Here is a 20,350-nt window from a genome sequence, read left to right on the forward strand (position 1 = left end):
GAGAGAGAAGACAGCCGGCCCTCAGTCATGGCTCCACCACTTTATAGCTCTAGAGCCTTGGGCGAGGCATGGAATGTCATGGCCGCAGCGTCCCCTTCTTTAGGATGAGGGGTTTGGACCTCCGAGTGCTCTCTAGGGCCCCGTCTCCCTCTAACAACTCCATTTCACTGTCCAGAAATCTGGTTTTCAGGATGGTGGCCCCGGGACATCTCTGACATCCGCCAGCTGGTGGCCTAACTGCTTCCCACAGGCTCTGTGTCTCATCTCCACTGCCTGCCCCTGCGTTCGCCTGTCCGTCCTTCCCTCCCTGCCCCTGCGCTGGCTGCCCGCTGCTCCTCGACGTTCTGTTTCCCTGGCCGTTCTTGTGGCCTGTTTCTCACCATATTGTTCCCAGAATCTGGAATTCAACCCTGAACTCATCCTAAAGTCATACCCATGTCCGCCAGGTCTTTCTTCCAAAGTCAATTCCAGTAGAAGCTCCGGTTGTCTTCTTCAGCCAGGTCCCTCCTGCCATCCCCTTTCTTGTGTCATGGTGCCACTTTCTGCCCGCTGCCCAGGACCAAGTGTCCGTGTCGAACCCGGTCTCACAGAGTCAGCCCCTGCTCCTGCTCATAGCCTTGCATTATGGAGGCTGCAGACCGCTGCTTCTGCTGATTCAATGTCAGAGCAAACCCCTGCAGCGACCTCCTCCCTGGCCTCCTTAACCCTGTGTGCTAACCTACCCTTCTGTCTTGGAAGGGCACTTCCATCACAGTCCGCTCTTAGATAAAGGCCCAGCCCCTTCACCGTACCTTTCTCCCACTCAGCCCTGGGCATGACCCACAGGACCCACCCGCCAACCTCTGTGTGTGACCCTTGGAACCCACCTGCCAGCCTCCAGGCGTGACCCTCAGAACCCACCCGCCAATCTCTGTGTATGACCCACAGAACCCACCTGCCAGCCTCTGTGTGTGACCTGCAGAACCCACCTGCCAGCTTCTGGGCATGATCCTCGGAACCCACCTGCCAACCTCTGCATGTGACCCACAGAACCTACCCGCCAGCCTCCGTGCGTGATTCCAAACCCACCTGTCAGTCCCTTGCTGGCCTTGCACGCGTTGCCCCTTGTGGAAGCTGTTCTTGCACCTCCCAGAGACCCTGAGCCTGCCCGTCCTTTGGGCACAGCTGCAGACCTGCCCCTCTGTGGGGATTGCCTGGCCTGGGGTCACGGGGATTTTCCTGTGGGTCTTTCTGCTGGTGTCACCTCATTTGCTCCTTTGACGCTTGGCATTGCCATTACTGCCCTGTGATTTCTGTCTGTGCCTTGGCAGTGAGGGCTGACTTCCGGGTTTGGGGCCAGTTGACCAGACTGTGCAGGAAGTTAGGAAAAGGCTTTGATTCAGTGGCATGTTTCCCATTGTGTGCAGATAGTGGACGCTCAATAGAGCCTTGCTGAGTGAATTAGTGAAGTTGTCGCACTTTCGCCTTGGCACCCAACGTTACTGCCTTGCTGCCCCACTGATTAATTGAAGGCTATTTTAGCCAAGTGACCTTTAGCCAGACTCAGTCTCTCTCCCCATGTCCACAGCTGGCCTTCCAGTCTGTATTTTTTGGGAAGCCCAGTGACATTGAAGTGGCTGGCACAGTAGGACCCAGGCAGTGGATTTTACTGAGGGAACGGACATCCCGTTGCCTTTCTCACTCAGTGATGACTTGGATTACCAGCCGGTTGACAACCAACCATCTTTGTACCCTTCTAACCTCTATCTCAGCCTTTTGGACCATTTCTCTTTCCACCTGTTCTCTATGGAATGTAGCTCAAACAAAAATGTTCTGAAGGGTACTTAGTCATCCCTCTAAACTTGTGATAGATAGAGATTCATGGACCCACCCTTATAAAACTGCTTTCTTCTCGGAAGTCTTGCTGCTCTTATCTGTTCCCCAGTTTGTGGTTTGTCATCTGAAAAAAATACATAGGGCTGTGGGGCTGTGATTCGGAGCTGTGATTCATCAATAAGACCCACAGGATTGTCAGCGTTCTTCAGTTATGTGTTTGTGCCTTCCTCATGAGCCAGGGAAAGGCTGGGGTTACCACCGGGGCACGGCTTCTGAGGAGGGTGAGAGAAGGAGGCTGTTATCTTCCTATGGCAAGTCTGCCATGTGGACCCACTCTGTGGAAATGTACTGTGTCATTTATCTTAGTTTTTGTGTTTTTCCTGCATACACTGCACTGTGTCGTTTATTTTAGTTTTTGCATTTTTCTAGAGGCAGGGTCTTGCTCTCTTGTCCGGGCTAGAGTGCAGTGGCACGATCATGTTTCACTGCAGCCTTGAATTCCTGGGCTCAAGTGATCCTCTCACCTCAGTCTCCCACGTAGCTGGGATGAAGGCATGCGCCACCATGCCTGGCTAATTAAAAATTTTTTTTATTTAGAGACAGGGTCTTGCTATATTGCCCAGGCTAGTCTCAAACTCTTGGCCTCAAGGGATCCTCCTACCTCGGCCTCCGAAAGTGCTGGGATTACAGGTGTGAGCCACCATGCCTGGCCTCACTGTGTAGTTGTGAATAGCTTAATAGTTTGCAATGTGGTGCTTCTCACAGCTCTTCTCTGTAATGGGAACCTGAGAAATTACCTGGTACAGTTTTATGCTTTGTGGTGTGGCTTTCAATTTTTATAAACATGTCTTACTGCTATTGCCAGGGATTTAGATTTTTAATAAACTTCCAGATACAACAGTATTTTTCTTCATCTCAATGTCTCATTTTTCATCAAATTTAAACAAAGTTAGATTCTCTGGGCTTGAGACAATTTTGATTCATTTCACTTTAGCTCTGAAGTACTGTTTTGTAAAATGTAGCACAGTGATACTGAACCAAGCTTTTTGAAAGCTTATTCTCTGCAGGGTACATTTAAGAGGACTTGCCTATCAGAATTTTTACATTTCAGTCCCAGAAACTATGTGTAACAATACCTGTTGGATTCTTTAAATCTGGACTTTATTAAGTTGACAGAGGTATTGAAGAATAGATGACCACCCGGAAATGAGGAATAAAGTTTGTTTTGTACAGCTGTTTAAGCGTAAAAATAGACAGATATTAATAGTAGTCAGAGTATTCAGTTACCAACCTCTTGTCCCTCCTCACTGAAGATCTGGTGACAACTCTAATCCACGTGGTGTAGAGAGCGGTGCCTTTGGTCTGATCCGAATGCTCCTCCTCTTCACTGGGGGGTTCTGGGGACATCTCACCTGGTTGTGCCCTGGGTTTTGCCCTGAGATGTTATGCCTCCAGCTCTGGGGGCCTTGTCTCAGTCTGGGCATGTGTACTTGCTCAAATTACAGTATCTCAACTTCCATACATTCTGCTTTGGAAAAAACTAACCTACACTTTTATGTATTACATCCTGATACTCTCCAGCAGCCTGTCATATACCAAAACAGGTCTTTTGTGAACCTATCAGTTAACAGACACTTTGAGTTATTACATGGCCTTGCTCTCTGCCAGCCAGTAGTTCATATTCAACAGCAGTGCCATCCCTGTCTGCAAGGCTGTGTTAGTGCAGCTATTTTTTATACTTCATTTAATTTATTATGCTTTTTCATTTGCTTTGATTTTTAATAAAAGTAAAACAAAAATAAAAGTGCTGATGAGAAGCATTGGTCTTGAAACATTAACACAATTGAGAACAAGATGAAATAGAATTTTTTAGGCACATGGAAAGCAGCGAGTCTTTCACCTCATCTGGACATTAATTGGACCTAAGCTAATCTACTCTGTCACTTAGGAAGGAAATGAAAAGTAAGGAACAGTATGATATGTTGGAACCACATGGTCGAAGGCTGGACTTAAAAGAGCAGATGCAAGGAGAGATCTGGCACCACAGATAGAGCATCCCTAATCCCAAAGTCCAAAATCTAAAGGGCTGTAAAATCTGAAGGTTTTTGTACACTGACATGATGCCAGAAGTGGAAAATTCCACACTTAAGTACTTAACACATTGTTCCATGCACAAAATTATTAAGACTATTGTATAAAATTACCATCAGACTATAAAATCATTTATAAAAATTCAGTTGTTTCATATAAGGTATATATGAAACAAATGAATTTTGTGTTTAAGCTTGGGTTCATTAGGAATATGCCAGTATTCCAAAATCCAAAAAAAAAAACTTCTGATCCCAAGCATTTTGGATAAGAGATACTCATCATGTATAGCTTAATGTTCTGAGCTGGAACTCCTTTAATAAGGTGGAAGTCAGTTGTCCAGCTCTCAGTTTGACTCTTAAATATGTTTTCAGCAAATGTTCAGCTTAGAGTCTTTGCAGAGCATGTTTGCTTACTCAGTTTCTGTGGAAGGCTTTTCCGTTACCCTGCACAGAGGCCCGTACCCATGACAGCAGATAGGATCGCTGCCTGGGCCTCAGGGGTCTTCCCCTCCCCGGCTTGCCGAGAGAGAGAGAGAGAGAGAGAGAGAGAGAGAGAGAGAGAATGCGAGAGAGAGAGAGAGAGAGAGAGAGAGAGAATGAGAGAGAAACAGAGAGAATGAGAATGGTGGTGGCGGCGACGGCATAGAGAGGGTTCGTTGTTAAACCTCTCAATGTTACTGCTTTTGACTTTTTAAGTTTTAAACAAGAAACAGGTCATACCATTAACTATCCCTCTGAGTCAGAAAATATAGACCCAAGAGTTGCCTGTTCTAATGTGGCACTACCATAATTTGTTCTAACATTTCCTAATGACTGTCTGTTTCTAATTATTTCATTCAAGATATGCAGTAAGTATCCTTGGGCTACCAGTGAAGTGAAGCAACTTTTCATGTAATTGTCACCATTTGTATCTCTTCTTCTGTGCTTTCTCACCACTTGACATTCTTTGCCCATTCTTTTTTTTTTTTTTTTTAGGTAGAGTCTTACTCTGTCACCCAGGTTGGAGTGCAGTGGCCATGATCTCGGCTCACTGCAACCTCTGCCTCCTGGGTTCAAGCAATTCTCCTGCCTCAGCCTCCCGAGTAGCTGGGATTACAGGGGCATGCCACCACACCCAGCTAATTTTTTTGTATTTTTAGTAGATACAGGGTCTCACCATGTTGGCCAAGCTGGTCTTGAACTCCTGACCTCAGGTGATTCGCCCACGTTGGCCTCCCAAAGTGTTGGGATTACAGGCGTGAGCCACCGCGCCCAGCCCCATTTTTCTTCTGCGTTGCTTTCTTATTGATTTATAAGAGCTTTTTATCTATTAGGTATCTTTACTCTTTGGTGTATGTGTTGTAGATATTGTTTCCCCACCTCTCTTATCTTTTGGCTTTGTTTATAGTATCTTTTGCCATAAACTTTGAAAACCTTTTAATGTTATTTGCACTGTTCTATTTATACCATGTGACTTTCCTGCATACACTGCTCTTTTTGCTACATGTATCCCATGGTGTTTTGGAGTTTTTGTTGCTAATGTGAATGGGATTTTTTTTCCTTTCCACTGCAACTGGATATAGCTAACATAGAGAAAAGCTATTGACTTGTGTATTCTTGTTCGTTTCCAGACAAATGGCTAAATTTTATCCAGCGTTTAGTCTGTTGAGCTCTCTAGGCTACATCTCCAAATCTATCTCCATCTCTAGTCATAGCATCTCCAAATAAAAATAATTTTATCTCATTTCAGTACTATTTATTTCATTTCTTTCTTTTATAGTGCAGTGAACTAGATGTCTGTCAAAGTTATTCACCCTCTCTTGAGGGTAAAATCACGTCCTTCTTGCCATCTGAGCTGCAGGCGGGTGCCTCCTCATGTGACATCATCACGTTGCCTCCTCACAGCAGAAGCTCTTGGTATCAAATGCTTCCGTAGCCAGTGTTGTGCAGTCTGCTTTCTTCCAACTAGATTCTGAGCTCTTTAAAGTTGGGGATCATGCCCCTTATTTTATGTCCCTCACAGAACCTCCCAGAGAACTGGGCATGTAGTAAGTCTGTGTAGGGCTGTCTGTATGTGTGGGAGGTGTCCCTGTTCTCCTCTTCTGCCTCCCCGCTGCTTCCTGGAAGCCAGTTCTGACCTCTTGGGACTGTCGATCATATGACCATAGGACTCTGTCCCCAAGGGCCCTTCTTCCTTGCCCACCCTATAGAATTTAGATTTTTGAGCCTCTAGACCAAAGAAGCTTCCCTTCTCAAAACTTTATTGGCGTCAGCATCACCTGGAGAGTTTGTTAACACAGATCGTGGGGTCATCCCCAGAGACTTGAATCCAGAGGTCTCAGGTGGGGCCCGAGAATTTCACATTTTGAACAAGCTTGTTTGCTGCTGGTCCAGGTAGTATAGTTTGAGAAGCACTGCTCTAGGCTGCAGTTGGTGACCTCATGGATGCAAGGCAAAGAGTGCTTTGCGCAAGTAAGCCAGATTCCTGTGGAAGTTTAAGCCTCACGTAGCAGGGCCCCTGCCCTCCACCCTGAGGTATTGCGCTACAAGTCAGAGTATGTTTCAGGGGCATGCGGCATTTATCTTTTGCAGGATAGGAGATTCTGTCATGAAAAGCATTTTTTAGGCTTAAGAAAAACTCACCCCCCTCTTCCTCAGCCTCTGCGCTTAGATACCTTCATGAAAACAGAATCATCCATCGGGATCTAAAGCCAGAAAACATCGTCCTGCAGCAAGGAGAACAGAGGGTAAGTGACCTCCTGGGACTGGGAAAGCCTCAGGTGGGCGTGCCGGGAAGTGGCCTGGGAGGAAAGGAGCACACTCTGCATATTTGTGTGTATTTGCATTTCCTTGCCTGTGCTTTGATTCTCTGGGAATGCTGTTTGATTTGAAACAAAATTGAGCAAAAAGGTTGTTGCAGATTGAGGCAAGTTTAAATGGATTACATTGTTAGTTGCTCAAGTTGCAGGAATCTGATAAGGAAAATAATGTTTGCCTTCCTACCTCCACCCCTAGCCTCTGGGACTAGCGCTTCTTGGAAGTCGACTTTTTGTTTTCCATTTGCTTTAAGAGCCTCGCCTCTCGACACTAAATGGAAACCAGTGGTCAGTTGGTTGTGGATGTGGCTGGGAAGAGGCACTGGGAGCTGGCCTCTGCTGCCAAGCCTGGTCCAGCCTATAGTTTCCCCAGAGCTCTTTGTGGCCTCCTCAGTGGCCACCCGGCTCAGACATGGTGTTGACTGCCCCACAAGCTTGACATTGTGGTCTTTACCCACCCACTCTATGTGTTCAGCTGGGGTGGTGAGCACAGGCTCAGCTGAGTGGAATACAGTGATTGAGTTCTTAGATCACCTAATCCCTTCCCATACAGCTGCCCTTAGCACCTAGGCCTGGCCTGTGACTACCACAGGGCTCGCCCTTGTTCCAGTTCACCCTCACTCCTGTCAGTGGTGCTCAGATTTGAGAACTGAGGGCATTTACTGAGAAGAGGCTGGCCCGGTCCTTCCTGTTTCAAGTCTGGGTTTAGCTGTCTTGAGGGCTGGTGCCTGTTCTGTTCATTCAGCTTCCCTCTGATGATGCGTGGCAGAGTGTGGGAGGACACGTGCCTAGCATTTTTACAATATGCCTTTTCTTTTAGCCCTGAATCTACCGTGTCGAGGGCATTCTTTTGTGTATCTGGTGGCTCTTAGGAGTTTGGGATCTAATAGTACCTGGGAATTCAGAAATACCTCTGCTCTAACACCAGGCAGTCAGAATCCTCATAGAAGGACATTGTGTTCTTATAACCCTTAGCTTTCTCCTTCCTTTTGTTTTAGTTAATACACAAAATTATTGACCTAGGATATGCCAAGGAGCTGGATCAGGGCAGTCTTTGCACATCATTCGTGGGGACCCTGCAGTACCTGGTAAGAAGTGGGCCTTGCCTGTTTGCCTGTCAGCTCCTCCCTGCTGCTGCATTTGTGGGGCTCCTGTCCTGCCTTGCTCCCAGCACCTGAGTCCCACCGGCTCTCTGAATGTTTTGGAGATGCATGAGGTCACACCCATAACCTGGTCGAGTCAGCATTTTTTGCCACCAGATGCCCTGTGGAGGGATGTGGTCGTCTTCTCTGATGTCCGGAGGGCTCTGCTCATGTGCCTTGCACCATCCCCTAGCCTCTCTGTGCTTCAGTGTCTTCTCTGAAAGGAAAGGGTTTTAAACAGATCCATGCTGGTCTCGAGCGGTCCTCCCACCTCAGCCTCCTGAGCAGCTAGGACTACAGGCAGGAGCCACTGAGCCTGGCCGAGGCCACACTTTCCATGAGGTATTTCAGGGGCCACTGAGTAGGGGTCAGAGCTCTGAGCTCCCCACCCTTTGTTTATGTTATTTGGTCTGAATATTAGGTTTCTGTTTGAGTCACTCATTCATTCAAGCATATTGATGGAGTGTAGTCTGTGTCAGGCACTGTGCTCAGGGCTGGTGATGCAGTGGGGAAAAAAGACAAGCCCTTTTCTGCCTTCAGAGCTTAGAGTTTAGCAGGAAAGCAAGCATTACTGTGATGCTTACACAGATAACTAAGAAATTACAGTTGTGGTGAGTGTTACAAAGCAAGAGTGCAGGGTGTTGCGAGAATATATATTGGGTGGCCTCAGCCTGGTCTGGGACTTGAAGGGTAAGGAGGTGAAAAGGGCTGGAGGTGGGGGACGGCAGGGGGAATTCTGTGCAGAGGGATCACACACAGGAAGACTTGCAGGTGTGACTGGAACCGAGCACAAAAGGGAAAGAGAGTCTTGAGTTGAAGCTGAGAACAAGGTAGAGCACAGATTATGAAGGGCCTTCAGGGCTGGGCTAAAGTTCTAGACTTTATCTTAAAACCTCTGCAGAGATTGATGGGTTTTAAGTGGGAGAAGGAGCAACTCTTTGGAAAGCCCACTCCTGACACTGTGTGGAGAAGGAATCACACTGAACAGGAGCGAAGAGTGGGTGAGGTAGGGGCAGTGAAGATGTAGAGGGCAATTAGATTCCAGGAGGGCTTAGCACAAATGCCCAGCAAGACTTGTCATAGGTTGCTTGATGATGGCAGTAGCCACCACAATTGGGATTGACTCAAGGAGTCTGCGGCTTTCAGAGTGGGTCTCGCAGAGGGCTGTGATTCAGGCGCCTGTGTCCATATGGCGTGTGATTTGGTAGATCCTTCTGAAGTCCTCCTCAGCTCAGCAGCAGTCGAGCAAGGGGGACCCCATGCTCTAACCAGGAGCTGAGTCAAGTCATGTACTCACGTGAGCTAAAACGTCTGCCCATAACCAGACATAGAGGTTGACCTACCCATCCCGGAATGTCTTCTCTTGGTTTGGTCTCCCGGGCCCTTCCTTAAGCTTCACATTTCCAACCAGACCATGCACCACCCTGTCTCTGTGCTTTTGCTTGCCCCGATCCTTTCTGTCTCCACCCACCTGCTGAGCCCAGTCTGCACCCCCAGCACCCCGTGCTGCCGCCCCTTCTTTGGTCACCCCAGCGCTCTCCGCCTCAGCAGCAGCCATGCATCACACTTTCCCTGCCTGTTTCTAGATATCCTGGCCCTTTCTGCAACCACATGGTACCTGGTTCAGGGGTTCAACCAGCACTTAATGCGTGTATTTGGTGTGGACAGCCTGGCATCATTTTCCTTTAACATTTGTAGCCTCTCTTCCCATTTCTACACAGTGCCCACGACTGTGTCCTGCCTTAAGCTAGTTTTCAATAAGCGTCTGAAATGCTGCAACCCTTTTTTTTTTTTTTCCTTTTTTCTTTCTTTCTTTCTTTTTTTTTTTAGACAGAGTCTCACTCTGTTGCCCAGGCTGGAGTGCAGTGGCATGATCTTGGCTCACTGCAACCTCCACTTCCCAGGTTCAAGCGATTCTTGTGCCTCAGCCTCCTGAATAGCTGGGACTAAAGGTGCACACTACCATGCCCAGCTAATTTTTGTATTTTTAGTAGAGACGGGGTTTCACCATGTTGGCCAGGCTGGTCTCAAACTCCTGACCTCAAGTAATCCACCTACCTCGGCCTCCCAAAGTGCTGGGATTACAGGTGTGAGCCACTGCGTCCAGCCTGCAACCCTCAGTTTTAAAGGAGAGAAGTTAAAGCCTAGCGATGGGTGTGTGATGTACTCTGGCCCTGAATCTTTAGCCCCTCCATCAGTACCTACTGGAGTGAGTGGGACATAGAAAGGTCTTAGAAATGGTAGCATGATATACCCGCTAAACATGCCTGGGGTGCCCTCCTCGCCCTGCATGCATGTGCCAGTGCCCTCTGGGATGAAGCCAGGAAAGCCTGGGGTGAAAGCAGATGGGCTGGCCGCCCCCTCCTGCCGTGGTCCCCCCAGAGAGGAGCAGCTCAGGTGTGCCCCCTCCTGTTGCTGCAGGCCCCAGAGCTACTGGAGCAGCAGAAGTACACAGTGACCGTCGACTACTGGAGCTTCGGCACCCTGGCCTTTGAGTGCATCACGGGCTTCCGGCCCTTCCTCCCCAACTGGCAGCCTGTGCAGTGGTGAGTGGGCCCGGGGCACCTGGATGGAGGAGGGAGCCTGTCTCTTCCTTTCTCTTCACGTACCCTGTTTCCCTGGCGCCCCATCACCGGGCCTGGGAGATCTGTGTTGTGTCTCTTCCGAGAGGAAGGCCTGTCAGGACCTAGCACGAGTAGGGGAGTGGTCTGTGCTCCAAGGACCTGTTAATAGGTAGAGTAGCTGTTAAGTCTTCATGTGGATTCTGAGCCTTCACATCTTTAAATACAATGCTGTGTCAATGTCATCTGCTCTGTGTTCAGAAGTAAGACTATTGTATGAATATATGCACTTACACTGAGAATGCTGTGTGTTAGTAAACAAATAAAACACGTGTACACATGACAAGTCAGGAGGAAATATGTGAAAATTTGTTGTTGACAAATGTTACTACAACCTGAATATAAATTTTTGTTTTTAAAGCGTAAGAATGTGGCCGGGTACAGTGGCTCACTCCTGTAATCCCAGCACTTTGGGAGGCCGAGGCAGGTGGATCAGTTGAGGCCAGGAGTTCCAGACCAGCCTGGCCAACATGGCAAAACCCTGTCTCTACTAAAAACCCCAGCCAGGTGTGGTGGCGGGCGCCTGTAATCCCAGCTACTCGGAAGGCTGAGGTGGGAGAATTGCTTAAACCCAGGAGGCAGAGGTCACATCACTGCAATCCAGCTTGGGCGACAGAGTGAGACTATCTCAAAACAAAAAAAGATTAAAAAAAAACAACAGCTGAGCATAAAGCACAAGAATGTAGCTGAAATTGTGAACCTAATAAATTACACAAAAATTTTTCCAGTAAAAATTAAAGGATATGATGAAGATTTGTAGAATTACCCTGTATTCTTTAGCTTTTGTTTTACTGATTAAAGAAATAATGCATTGTGCAGGATATGTTTATATAAAAGTGAATTATCACCACCAAAAATGGTATGTGAGGTAATGTATATGGTAATTAGCTCAATGTAGCCATCCCACAATGTGTACATCATGTTGTACAGGATAAATATAGACCATTTTTATTTGTCAGTTTAAATCAAGAACTGGGGGCAGAAAAGAAATAAAAGTTAATTATTACTGAAAGGCATAATTTAAAAATGAATATTCCCCCAAATCAGTTAGATTTCATTTAGGATTGTTCCTTGAGAGGCCACACACTAGTTTAAATGATGCTACTCTGCTCAAAATTTACTTATTTCAAGTTTTATTTTTTTTGGAACCGTAATAAGTTCATGTGGCTCAAATTTCCAGAAGAATAAGGGAGTATGCAGTGAAGTCATACCAGCCTCCCAGGCCCTCATTTACCTCCCCACAGGCACCTGCTGTCTTCCAAGAATGTTTTCATATCTTCCAAGGGTGTTTGCTACGTGTTCCAGTAAATTGGCATATATTTGTTTATTTGTACATTGATGTTTCCCGTCTTTTTTACCCCAATGGTAGCATTATCTGAACACGGTCCTGCACATGCTTTCAAGCTTTTCACACCATGAGAATTTCTTTTTGAGCCAATTTATCTGCAACACAAAAAATTATTATTTTGAACTTAAATAGTACTGCATAGTTTAATTACCCCCTCATTTTTGCCAGATTAACTTTGTTTCATTTTTGTGTTTTGGAAAATATGGAAACAGTAAAAAAGCAGGAATCAACTGTCATCCCATAATTGGAAAACAATCACTATGAACAGTTGTGTGTCTCCAGGCTCTTCAGCGTTATATTTTTGTACTTTTTAAACAAAAATAGGTTACTATAATCCTCATACAACGTGCCTTTCAAACTAGATATCAAAAATGCTGTATGTTTTTCCTTATTATTTGTAATGTCTGTTATTTCACTGAATGGCTGTGCTGTGGTTCATTTAACTTATCCCCCGTGGTTGGAAGGACGTTGATAATTTTTACTTCTTAAAATAACACCAAGAATAACATCCTTGTAGGGAAATTCTTGCACACAGTTGTTTCCCTAGGATAATACCTAGAAAGGGAAATAACAGATTAAAGAGTTTGCACGTTGTAAAGGTTTTTGATGCATATTAGTTAGCAAACTGCTCACCAGGAAGGTCATATAAATACACGTCTCCACCTGGAGTGTGGACACTGCCCCTTTCACCACATCCTTGCCAACACTGGCTATTGTCACCTTCTGGAAGTAATGAAAACAAAACATGAATGTTTTCAGAGGACAAGTGTCTACATCTTGAGAGTATTTGTTTATAAGAATAAAGTGGGCCAGGCGTGGTGGCTCATGCCTGTAATCCCAGCAGTTTGGGAGGCCAAGGTGGGCGGATCACCTGAGGTCGAGTTTGAGGCTAGCCTGGCCAACATGATGAAACCCCATCTCTGCTAAAAATACAAAAATTAGCTGGGCATGGTGGCACACGCCTGTAATCCCAGCTACTTGGGAGGCTGAAACAGGAGAATCGCTGGAACCCAGGAGGCGGCGGTTGTGGTGAGCCAAGATTGCGCTGTTGCACTTCAGTCTGGGCAACAGAGCAAGACTCCATCTTACCAAAAAAAAAAAAAAAAAAAAAGAAAAAAGAAAAGAAAAAAAGAATAAAGTGTATCCTTTGAAATCAATTCCAGAAAAGTGGTCTTAGGTGATGGCAGTCTGTTCAATTCCACGTTTACCTCCCAGTGAGGGAGGTCTCTGCCCTGAGTTTTGAGAAGTGGCAAAGTATGCCCCACTATGGTGATTTATTTTAAAACAGGCATTGCTCCTTTAGCTACATAGGTTCTGGAATATTGAGGAATTTGTTCATTAATTTATAGTCACACTTTATAGTATACGCATTATAAAAATAGCTTCAAATTGCATGTACATCTATAGTGGTTTTTTTTGTTTTTGTTTTTGTTTTTTGAGACAGAATCTCGCTTTTTTGCCCAGGCTGGAGTGTAGTGGTGCGATCGCGGCTCACTGCAAGCTCCGCCTCCCGGGTTCACGCCATTCTCCTGCCTCAGCCTCCCGAGTAGCTGGGACTACAGGTGCCCGCCACCACGCCTGGCTAATTTTTTGTATTTTTAGTAGAGATGGGGTTTCACCGTGTTAGCCAGGATGGTCTCGATCTCCTGACCTCGTGAACTGCCCGCCTCGGCCTCCCAAAGTGCTGGGATTACAGGCGTGAGCCACCGCGCCCGGCTGTAGTGGTTTTAACTAAAGGAATTATTGCATTTCTTCAGGTCACTTGTTGAGCATTTCTCTTATTTATGACAAGATGAGTTAAAATCCATTAGAACTAGAAGAACAGGTGCTTTTTGAAAATACATTCCTAATGGCCCAGCGTCTTCATAGGAAATCTGTTGTCTGCAGAGCCATCTTCCTAGAGCTTCCCTCATCAGTGCTGGAGGACCAGGTGGCCAGTTTCAAGTAGATTTCTCTGAAACCCAATAAGGAGCTGTTTTGTGGACTATCTAGTTTTTAATGCTTTGGGCAACTTTCAAAAAATTTCACTATCTTATCTCAGATGGCAGGTAAATAGTAGTTTCCAGACAAATGCAATTTGGGCTTTACAATTCTATTATAAAGCCACTTTGAAATATATTTTAGGACAAGCCCAAGCAATAAGCATCTTATTTTGGGTCCTTTTCTAATTTCCCATCAACAGCCTAAGTTTTCTAGCAGAGGCTTATTCCACACTTACATAATTAGAAAGTCTTGGAGCCCCCGACTTAGAGCTGTCAGAGTTTCAACCCAAGCTATAAAGCACCAGCCTCTGCCATGCACCGGCTCTTCTAGCTTTCCAGTGCCAGTGTGCTCCCGATAGGCCGGTTCACCACTTGCCAATGAGAATTGTTTGGAGCAAAGCATTTTTTATTTGAATTTCCTAGATGTTTTGAGGAAAAACCGTAGTTGGACATTCAGACAGAATAGAAAGAACACCAGACATTGGGTTTGAGCCCCTGATTCTGCTACTCTGTTGTGTGACCTTGGACAAATCATTTGATCATCATTTCCTTTAGTCCAAATTGGGGGACTAAAAATAATGTCTGCCACATGGGCCTGTCACGGCAATAAGTGAATAAATGATCTGTGTCAGAGTACTTGGTTATCTATGAAGTATTATTCAGATTTACTCTTCTTATTACCAAGATTTGAAGCCAGTTGTATGTAGGCGGGGCACTGTGGCTTACCCCTATAATCCTAGCACTCTGTGAGGCCAAAGTGGGCGAATTGCTTGAGTCCAGGAGTTTCAGACTAGCCTAGGCAACATGGTAAAACCCCGTCTCTACAAAAAATACAAAAATTTGCTGGGTGTGGTGGTGCACACCAGTAGTCCCAGCTACTCAGGAGGCTGAGGAGGGAGGATTGCTTGAGCCTACAAGGTCGAGGCTGCAGTAAGCTATGATTGTGCCACTGCATTCCAGCCTGGGCGACAGAAAAAAAAAATTTTTTTACCTTCAGATACTACTTCACATACCCCAAGAAGTTCCCTAAGTTGGGAAATGTATAAGTTCATTTATCCTTAGTATTTAGCTGTGTACATTTAGAGGGAAGTATCTATGTGTGTGCGTAGGTTTTGCATATTTTATGTAAATGTCGTATGCATGCTGTAATCTAGGTTTGGAAGTCCTAATTTTAACCTCTGTCAAAACACAAGAGTGTGTAATAGATGAAATAGAAGGTAGAGCAAGGGAGAAGGAAAAGCCAAGGATGAGATAAGGAGGCAGTGGTACTATCTGCAGAACTCTGGGCACAAGATGGTCAGTGACTCTGCTAAAGGTTGCTCTTCAAAAACTCATCCAGGCAGTCCTGACCAGTCTTAAACTCTCAAAGAATCTGCCTGACTCGATGTGAATGAACTGACTGCTATTCCAAAAGACTGGGGCTATAAGTCTCCTGTATAGTTGTAAACTTATATTACAAATGTAAAATGGCTCTTGAGTGCTAAGTGTTGTAGGGATATGTATGACTGTATATTTCATTGACATCCCAGTCAACAATTGACTGCATAGATGACAGTGGTCTCATGAGATTATAATACTGTATTTTTACCGTACCTTTTCTGGGTTTAGATATGTTTAGATACACCAATACTTACCATTGTGTTACCCTGGCCTACAGTATTCAGTACCGGAGCATGCTGTACAGGTTTGTAGCCTAGGAGCAATAGGGTGTACTATACAGCCTAGGTCTGTAGTAGGCTAAACCATCTAGGTTTGTGTTATGTTCACACAAGGACTAAAATCACCTAATGACGAATTTCTTAGAATGTGTCCCTGTCATAGCAACGTGTGACTGCACCTAACAAGATTCATATTTGCAGGCATTCGAAAGTGCGGCAGAAGAGTGAGGTGGACATTGTTGTTAGCGAAGACTTGAATGGAACGGTGAAGTTTTCAAGCTCTTTACCCTACCCCAATAATCTTAACAGGTGAGGCACAGTGGCATTACACAAATACATATCTTTCTTCGTTTTTTTAGAAATACAGGTCTTGGCTGGGCGCGGTGGCTCACACCTGTAATCCTAACAGTTTGGGAGGCTGAGGCGGGTGGATCACCTGAGGTCAGGAGTTCAAGACCAACCTGGCCAACATGGTGAAACCCCGTCTCTACTAAAAATGCAAAAATTAGCCAGGAGTGGTAGCACGCACCTGTAATCCCAGCTACTCAGGAGGCTAAGGCAGGAGAATCACTTGAACCCGGGAGGCAAAGGTTGCAGTGAGCTGAGATCGTGCCACTGTACTGCAGCCTGGGAGACAGAGTGAGACTCCATCTCAAAAAAAAAAAAAGAAAAAAGAAATTCAAGTCTGAAGTGACATCTGATAACTTTTAAACAGGCTATCAGGATATCGTCCTGTGACTAAGAAATTAACATAGTCGTTCTTAATCTTAAATCTGGAATGGGTTCTCCTCCCTTATCTCCCTAGAAATCATCTCTTTTCTAAGTTCACATAACAATTTATCTATACCTCTTATTACCCTTAATAGCCTCTACCTTGTATCACATTCGGTTTTGCATAGGGTTTATCTCTGATTCACAGCAGTCCTTTTAAGGGTAGGGAATTATACCTTATTTCTCTTTCCACCCCTCATGTGGCCCAATTCTGTGTCACAGTCAACAAATAAATCTTTGTCATTTGAATGGCATTACAATCCAGTCTCAGAGCCAGAATCTAAACAATTAATAATATTGTATAATTGTACAGAATTGGGTAACAGTGCAAAAGAAAGCTATGAGGCAGTCACACATAATTGAGTGACATGGATAATGATTACCATATTTAGAGGGTGGAAGAGATGATTGGATGGATTAGTGCTATATGGAATGACATGGGATAAGCTAGAACTTTTTGGAAGGGTCTAGACAGATGTACAGGACATGGACAGATGAAGAAAAAGGAGGAAGGACATTCTAAGGGAAAGATTGAGGTGAGCAAGGCACATTTGGGAGGTGGTGAGTAGCTGTGTTGGCCTCAGGGAAGGGTTTGAGTGCTCACAGGAGGCAGGCTCTGCAGGGCCAGGGGAAGGAGTTTGGAGTTTGTCATGTGAACCGCTATATCTGGCAGCATGGGATCTAGATTCTGTAGGGGTCACCTAAGCTAGGATGTGCCTATAAAGTGTATTTTTAAAACCTCATGGGTTACTCTTTTTCTTTCTCTCTTTCTTTCTTTTTAAGACAGAGTCTCCCTCTGTCACCCAGGCTAGAGTGCAGTGTGGCACAGTCTTGGCTCACTGCAATCTCTGCCTCCCAAGTTCAAGGGATTCTCCCGTCTCAGCCTCCCGAGTAGCTGGGATTACAGGTGTGCATCACCACGCCTGGCTAATTTTTGTGTTTTTAGTAGAGATGGGGTTTCACCTTGTTGGCCAGGCTGGTCTCAAACTCCTGACCTCAAGTGATCCACCTGCTTTGGCCTCCCAAAGTGCTGGGATTACAGGCATGAGCCACTGTGCCCGGCTCTCATGGGTCATTCTTATGCAGCCATTTGGAGGTCAGCAATCTCTGATTTGGGGGTATTTTAGAATTCAGGAGAGAGGTGTGAACACCTGAATAATTGATTGGAAATGTTTATACTGTTTCTGATAAACCCATTTTCATTTTCAATCACCGTCTACTGGCTGCTGTCTGTGTGTATACTGGGAGACGCACACTGTAGCCCAACATTGGCTGAAAGTGTCTCCTCACACACTATGCTCCTCTCCACAGTGTCCTGGCTGAGCGACTGGAGAAGTGGCTGCAACTGATGCTGATGTGGCACCCCCGACAGAGGGGCACGGATCCCACGTATGGGCCCAACGGCTGCTTCAAGGCCCTGGATGACATCTTAAACTTAAAGGTGAGTATGGAGCCAAGTTAGCCCTGAGGCAAAAGCTGGGGTCCCCAGTGGAACATGCAGTTCTTAGGACAGAGCAGGGGATGGGGCCAGCTGACCTAGTGAGGAAATTTAGGCTCCTGCATCAGTCTTTCTGCATAAGTAAAGAAAGGACAGTTGTGCTAATTGACATTGGCTATGAGGTTATAGCCACAGACAGGATTATGAAAGATGAAAATATGCGAAACATGGCACATGACCTCCCTCCCTCAAGCTAGGCCCTTGCTTTGTGTGGTTGGGAAATGTTGGGAGTAGCAGAGAGAGGACCTAGGCAAATAGATGGGCATTTCCTTGAAGAAATCGGTTTTCCAGTAACATCTGGGTTGTGTTGCAGCTGGTTCATATCTTGAACATGGTCACGGGCACCATCCACACCTACCCTGTGACAGAGGATGAGAGTCTGCAGAGCTTGAAGGCCAGAATCCAGCAGGACACGGGCATCCCAGAGGAGGACCAGGAGCTGCTGCAGGAAGCGGGCCTGGCGTTGATCCCCGATAAGCCTGCCACTCAGTGTATTTCAGACGGCAAGGTGAGCCCTGGCTTCGTACACACCACCCTGTTTACCTTGGCTGTGCCTCCTGGGAAACTCAACACACTTTCAGATTTCAATTCTGCTTTGTCATGTAGTCTGTTAATCACACAGTGCGGATACCTGGCTGGTTTTTAAGTTGGAGTATGGTGTCCTCTGTGTGGCCTGATAGGAAACACAAATCTCCTTGCTGGACTTGTTACTTCCAAACCCTCCAAGACCGTTCTCTTGCCTTTATTGCAAAAAATGATGCTATAACACTCGAATCTCTCAAGTTGCCTGCTTGGCCCTCTTCCAAGTGTACTAAAAAAAAAAAAAAAAAAGGATGCTGCACTTTCTTGAGTCAACTGAAAGTATTTATGATGGCCTCTGTGTACAGAACTGGGTTAGGCACCTGTGTTAACTATAGCTGTGTAAGACATGACCTCTGCTCAAAAAGACCTTCTCAGCTGACTTGTGGAGCTAAAGTTATCATATGAGAAATAATCATTGCATAGGGAAGTATATAGTGAATTTCTGAACTTCCCAGGGAAGACAGAGAGTAAAATAGAATGTAATACGTTTGTAAATAAAGAGTGTGTTCAGACAGTAAGTGTGGCTGGAAACGTTAAACACTTCATGGATGCTTCCTACTTGCTGGCTGAAGATGATGCTCTTGCTGAACAGTGGGGAAAGCTGTGGAACCTCTTCATTATTAGTTAGAAAAGAGAGGGTTGGATCCACAAGATTCATTTTGTCCTTGTCCCTTTGCAGTTAAATGAGGGCCACACATTGGACATGGATCTTGTTTTTCTCTTTGACAACAGTAAAATCACCTATGAGACTCAGATCTCCCCACGGCCCCAACCTGAAAGTGTCAGCTGTATCCGTAAGAATTTGTTTTGTTTTGTTTTTCTAAATAATCCGTTATAATATGTGGGACAAGGCAGGGAAGGGAGACTGGACTAAGGAAGAGGGAGCCACGTGAAGGAAATTAGTATCGCCAGTCCTCAGGGCAGCCTTCCTTATTTAGGACATGCAAGGAGTAGCCAGGCAAGAGAGAATACAGGAAACCATTAGTTAATTTCAACCTCCTAGGATGGGCGTGGTGGCTCACGCCTGTAATCCCAGCACTTTGGGAGGCTGAGGCAGGAGGATCACTTGAGCCCAGGAGTTCAAGACCAGCCTGGGTAATATAGTAAGCTCGCAAGTCTACCAAAAATTTAGAAATTAGCCAGATGTGGTGGTGCATGCCTGTAGTCCAGCTATTCAGAAGGCTGAGGCAGAAGGATCACTTGAGCCTGAGAGTTCAAGGCTGCAGTGAGTCATGATCACCCCCACTGCATGCCAGCCTGGGTGACAAGAGCGAGACCTTGTCTCAAAAAAAAAAAAAAAAAAATTCTATTGAAAATATATGGCCCTATATACATATGTGTCCAATGGTTCGTAAAGTGTTCCTTCAAATCAACAGCTACTTATTGACCACTGGTACATGCTGTTGGTACAAATACATGTATGTGACAGTAACCAGGCATAACACCCTCCAAAGTTACATGATCCTATAGTAGGTACAAAACGTGAAAGTGCCAGTAGTGTCGAAGGCAGGATATGGTTAATTGTAGGAGAGTTATTGTGGTTATTCTTTGACAATTGCTTGTGTCTCTGTCTCCAGTTCAAGAGCCCAAGAGGAATCTCGCCTTCTTCCAGCTGAGGAAGGTGTGGGGCCAGGTCTGGCACAGCATCCAGACCCTGAAGGAAGATTGCAACCGGCTGCAGCAGGGACAGCGAGCCGCCATGTAGCATGCCAGGCTTTTTTTTTTAAACTTAATTTATTTAAAATTGCTTGGTGGCTTTGGCCACAGGGAGGTGGTTGAGGCAGGGACCCAGAAGCAACCATTATGAGCAACAAAAGGGAGACACTGGTTTGGATGGACGGGAAGCGGTTGGGTGGGCTGGACTGACGGAGGCCCCTTTAGACCTGGCGAGGTGAGTGTGGTTGGCACAGGGTGAGGAGTGTGGAACTGAAGCTGGGCTGGCCAAGCTGTGGCTGGTTTGGGAACCCAGGGGAGCTCACTACCATGTGGATTAGCAAAACTCCCCTGACCGTGCTGCTGGGGACTTACGGACTCTTTCCGCATTGTGA

At 45.9% G+C, this 20,350-nt stretch overlaps 1 protein-coding gene across 17 annotated transcripts in view; it reads left to right on the forward strand.

Moving 5' to 3' along the window:
- IKBKB (inhibitor of nuclear factor kappa B kinase subunit beta) overlaps positions 1–20,350 on the forward strand; it is a 61,079-nt gene that overhangs the window by 27,599 nt on the left and 13,130 nt on the right. For 13 of the 17 annotated variants that reach the window (XR_010159240.1, XR_010159243.1, XR_010159242.1 and 10 more), the window contains 8 exons: positions 6,543–6,631; positions 7,699–7,788; positions 10,264–10,388; positions 15,653–15,760; positions 17,534–17,663; positions 18,034–18,228; positions 18,982–19,096; positions 19,880–20,003. Coding sequence is in view for 13 of the 17 variants with exons in the window: in XM_024345145.3 (XP_024200913.1) it covers positions 6,543–6,631; positions 7,699–7,788; positions 10,264–10,388; positions 15,653–15,760; positions 17,534–17,663; positions 18,034–18,228; positions 18,982–19,096; positions 19,880–20,003 (976 nt within the window). In the remaining 4 variants the exon portion in view is untranslated. The remainder of the gene's footprint in view (positions 1–6,542; positions 6,632–7,698; positions 7,789–10,263; positions 10,389–15,652; positions 15,761–17,533; positions 17,664–18,033; positions 18,229–18,981; positions 19,097–19,879; positions 20,004–20,350) is intronic. The other 4 variants (XM_016959416.4, XM_054656681.2, XM_063816309.1 and 1 more) reach the window with 1 other exon arrangement.

This window comes from Pan troglodytes, chromosome 7 (assembly GCF_028858775.2).
Source record: "Pan troglodytes isolate AG18354 chromosome 7, NHGRI_mPanTro3-v2.0_pri, whole genome shotgun sequence".
NCBI lineage: Eukaryota > Metazoa > Chordata > Mammalia > Primates > Hominidae > Pan > Pan troglodytes.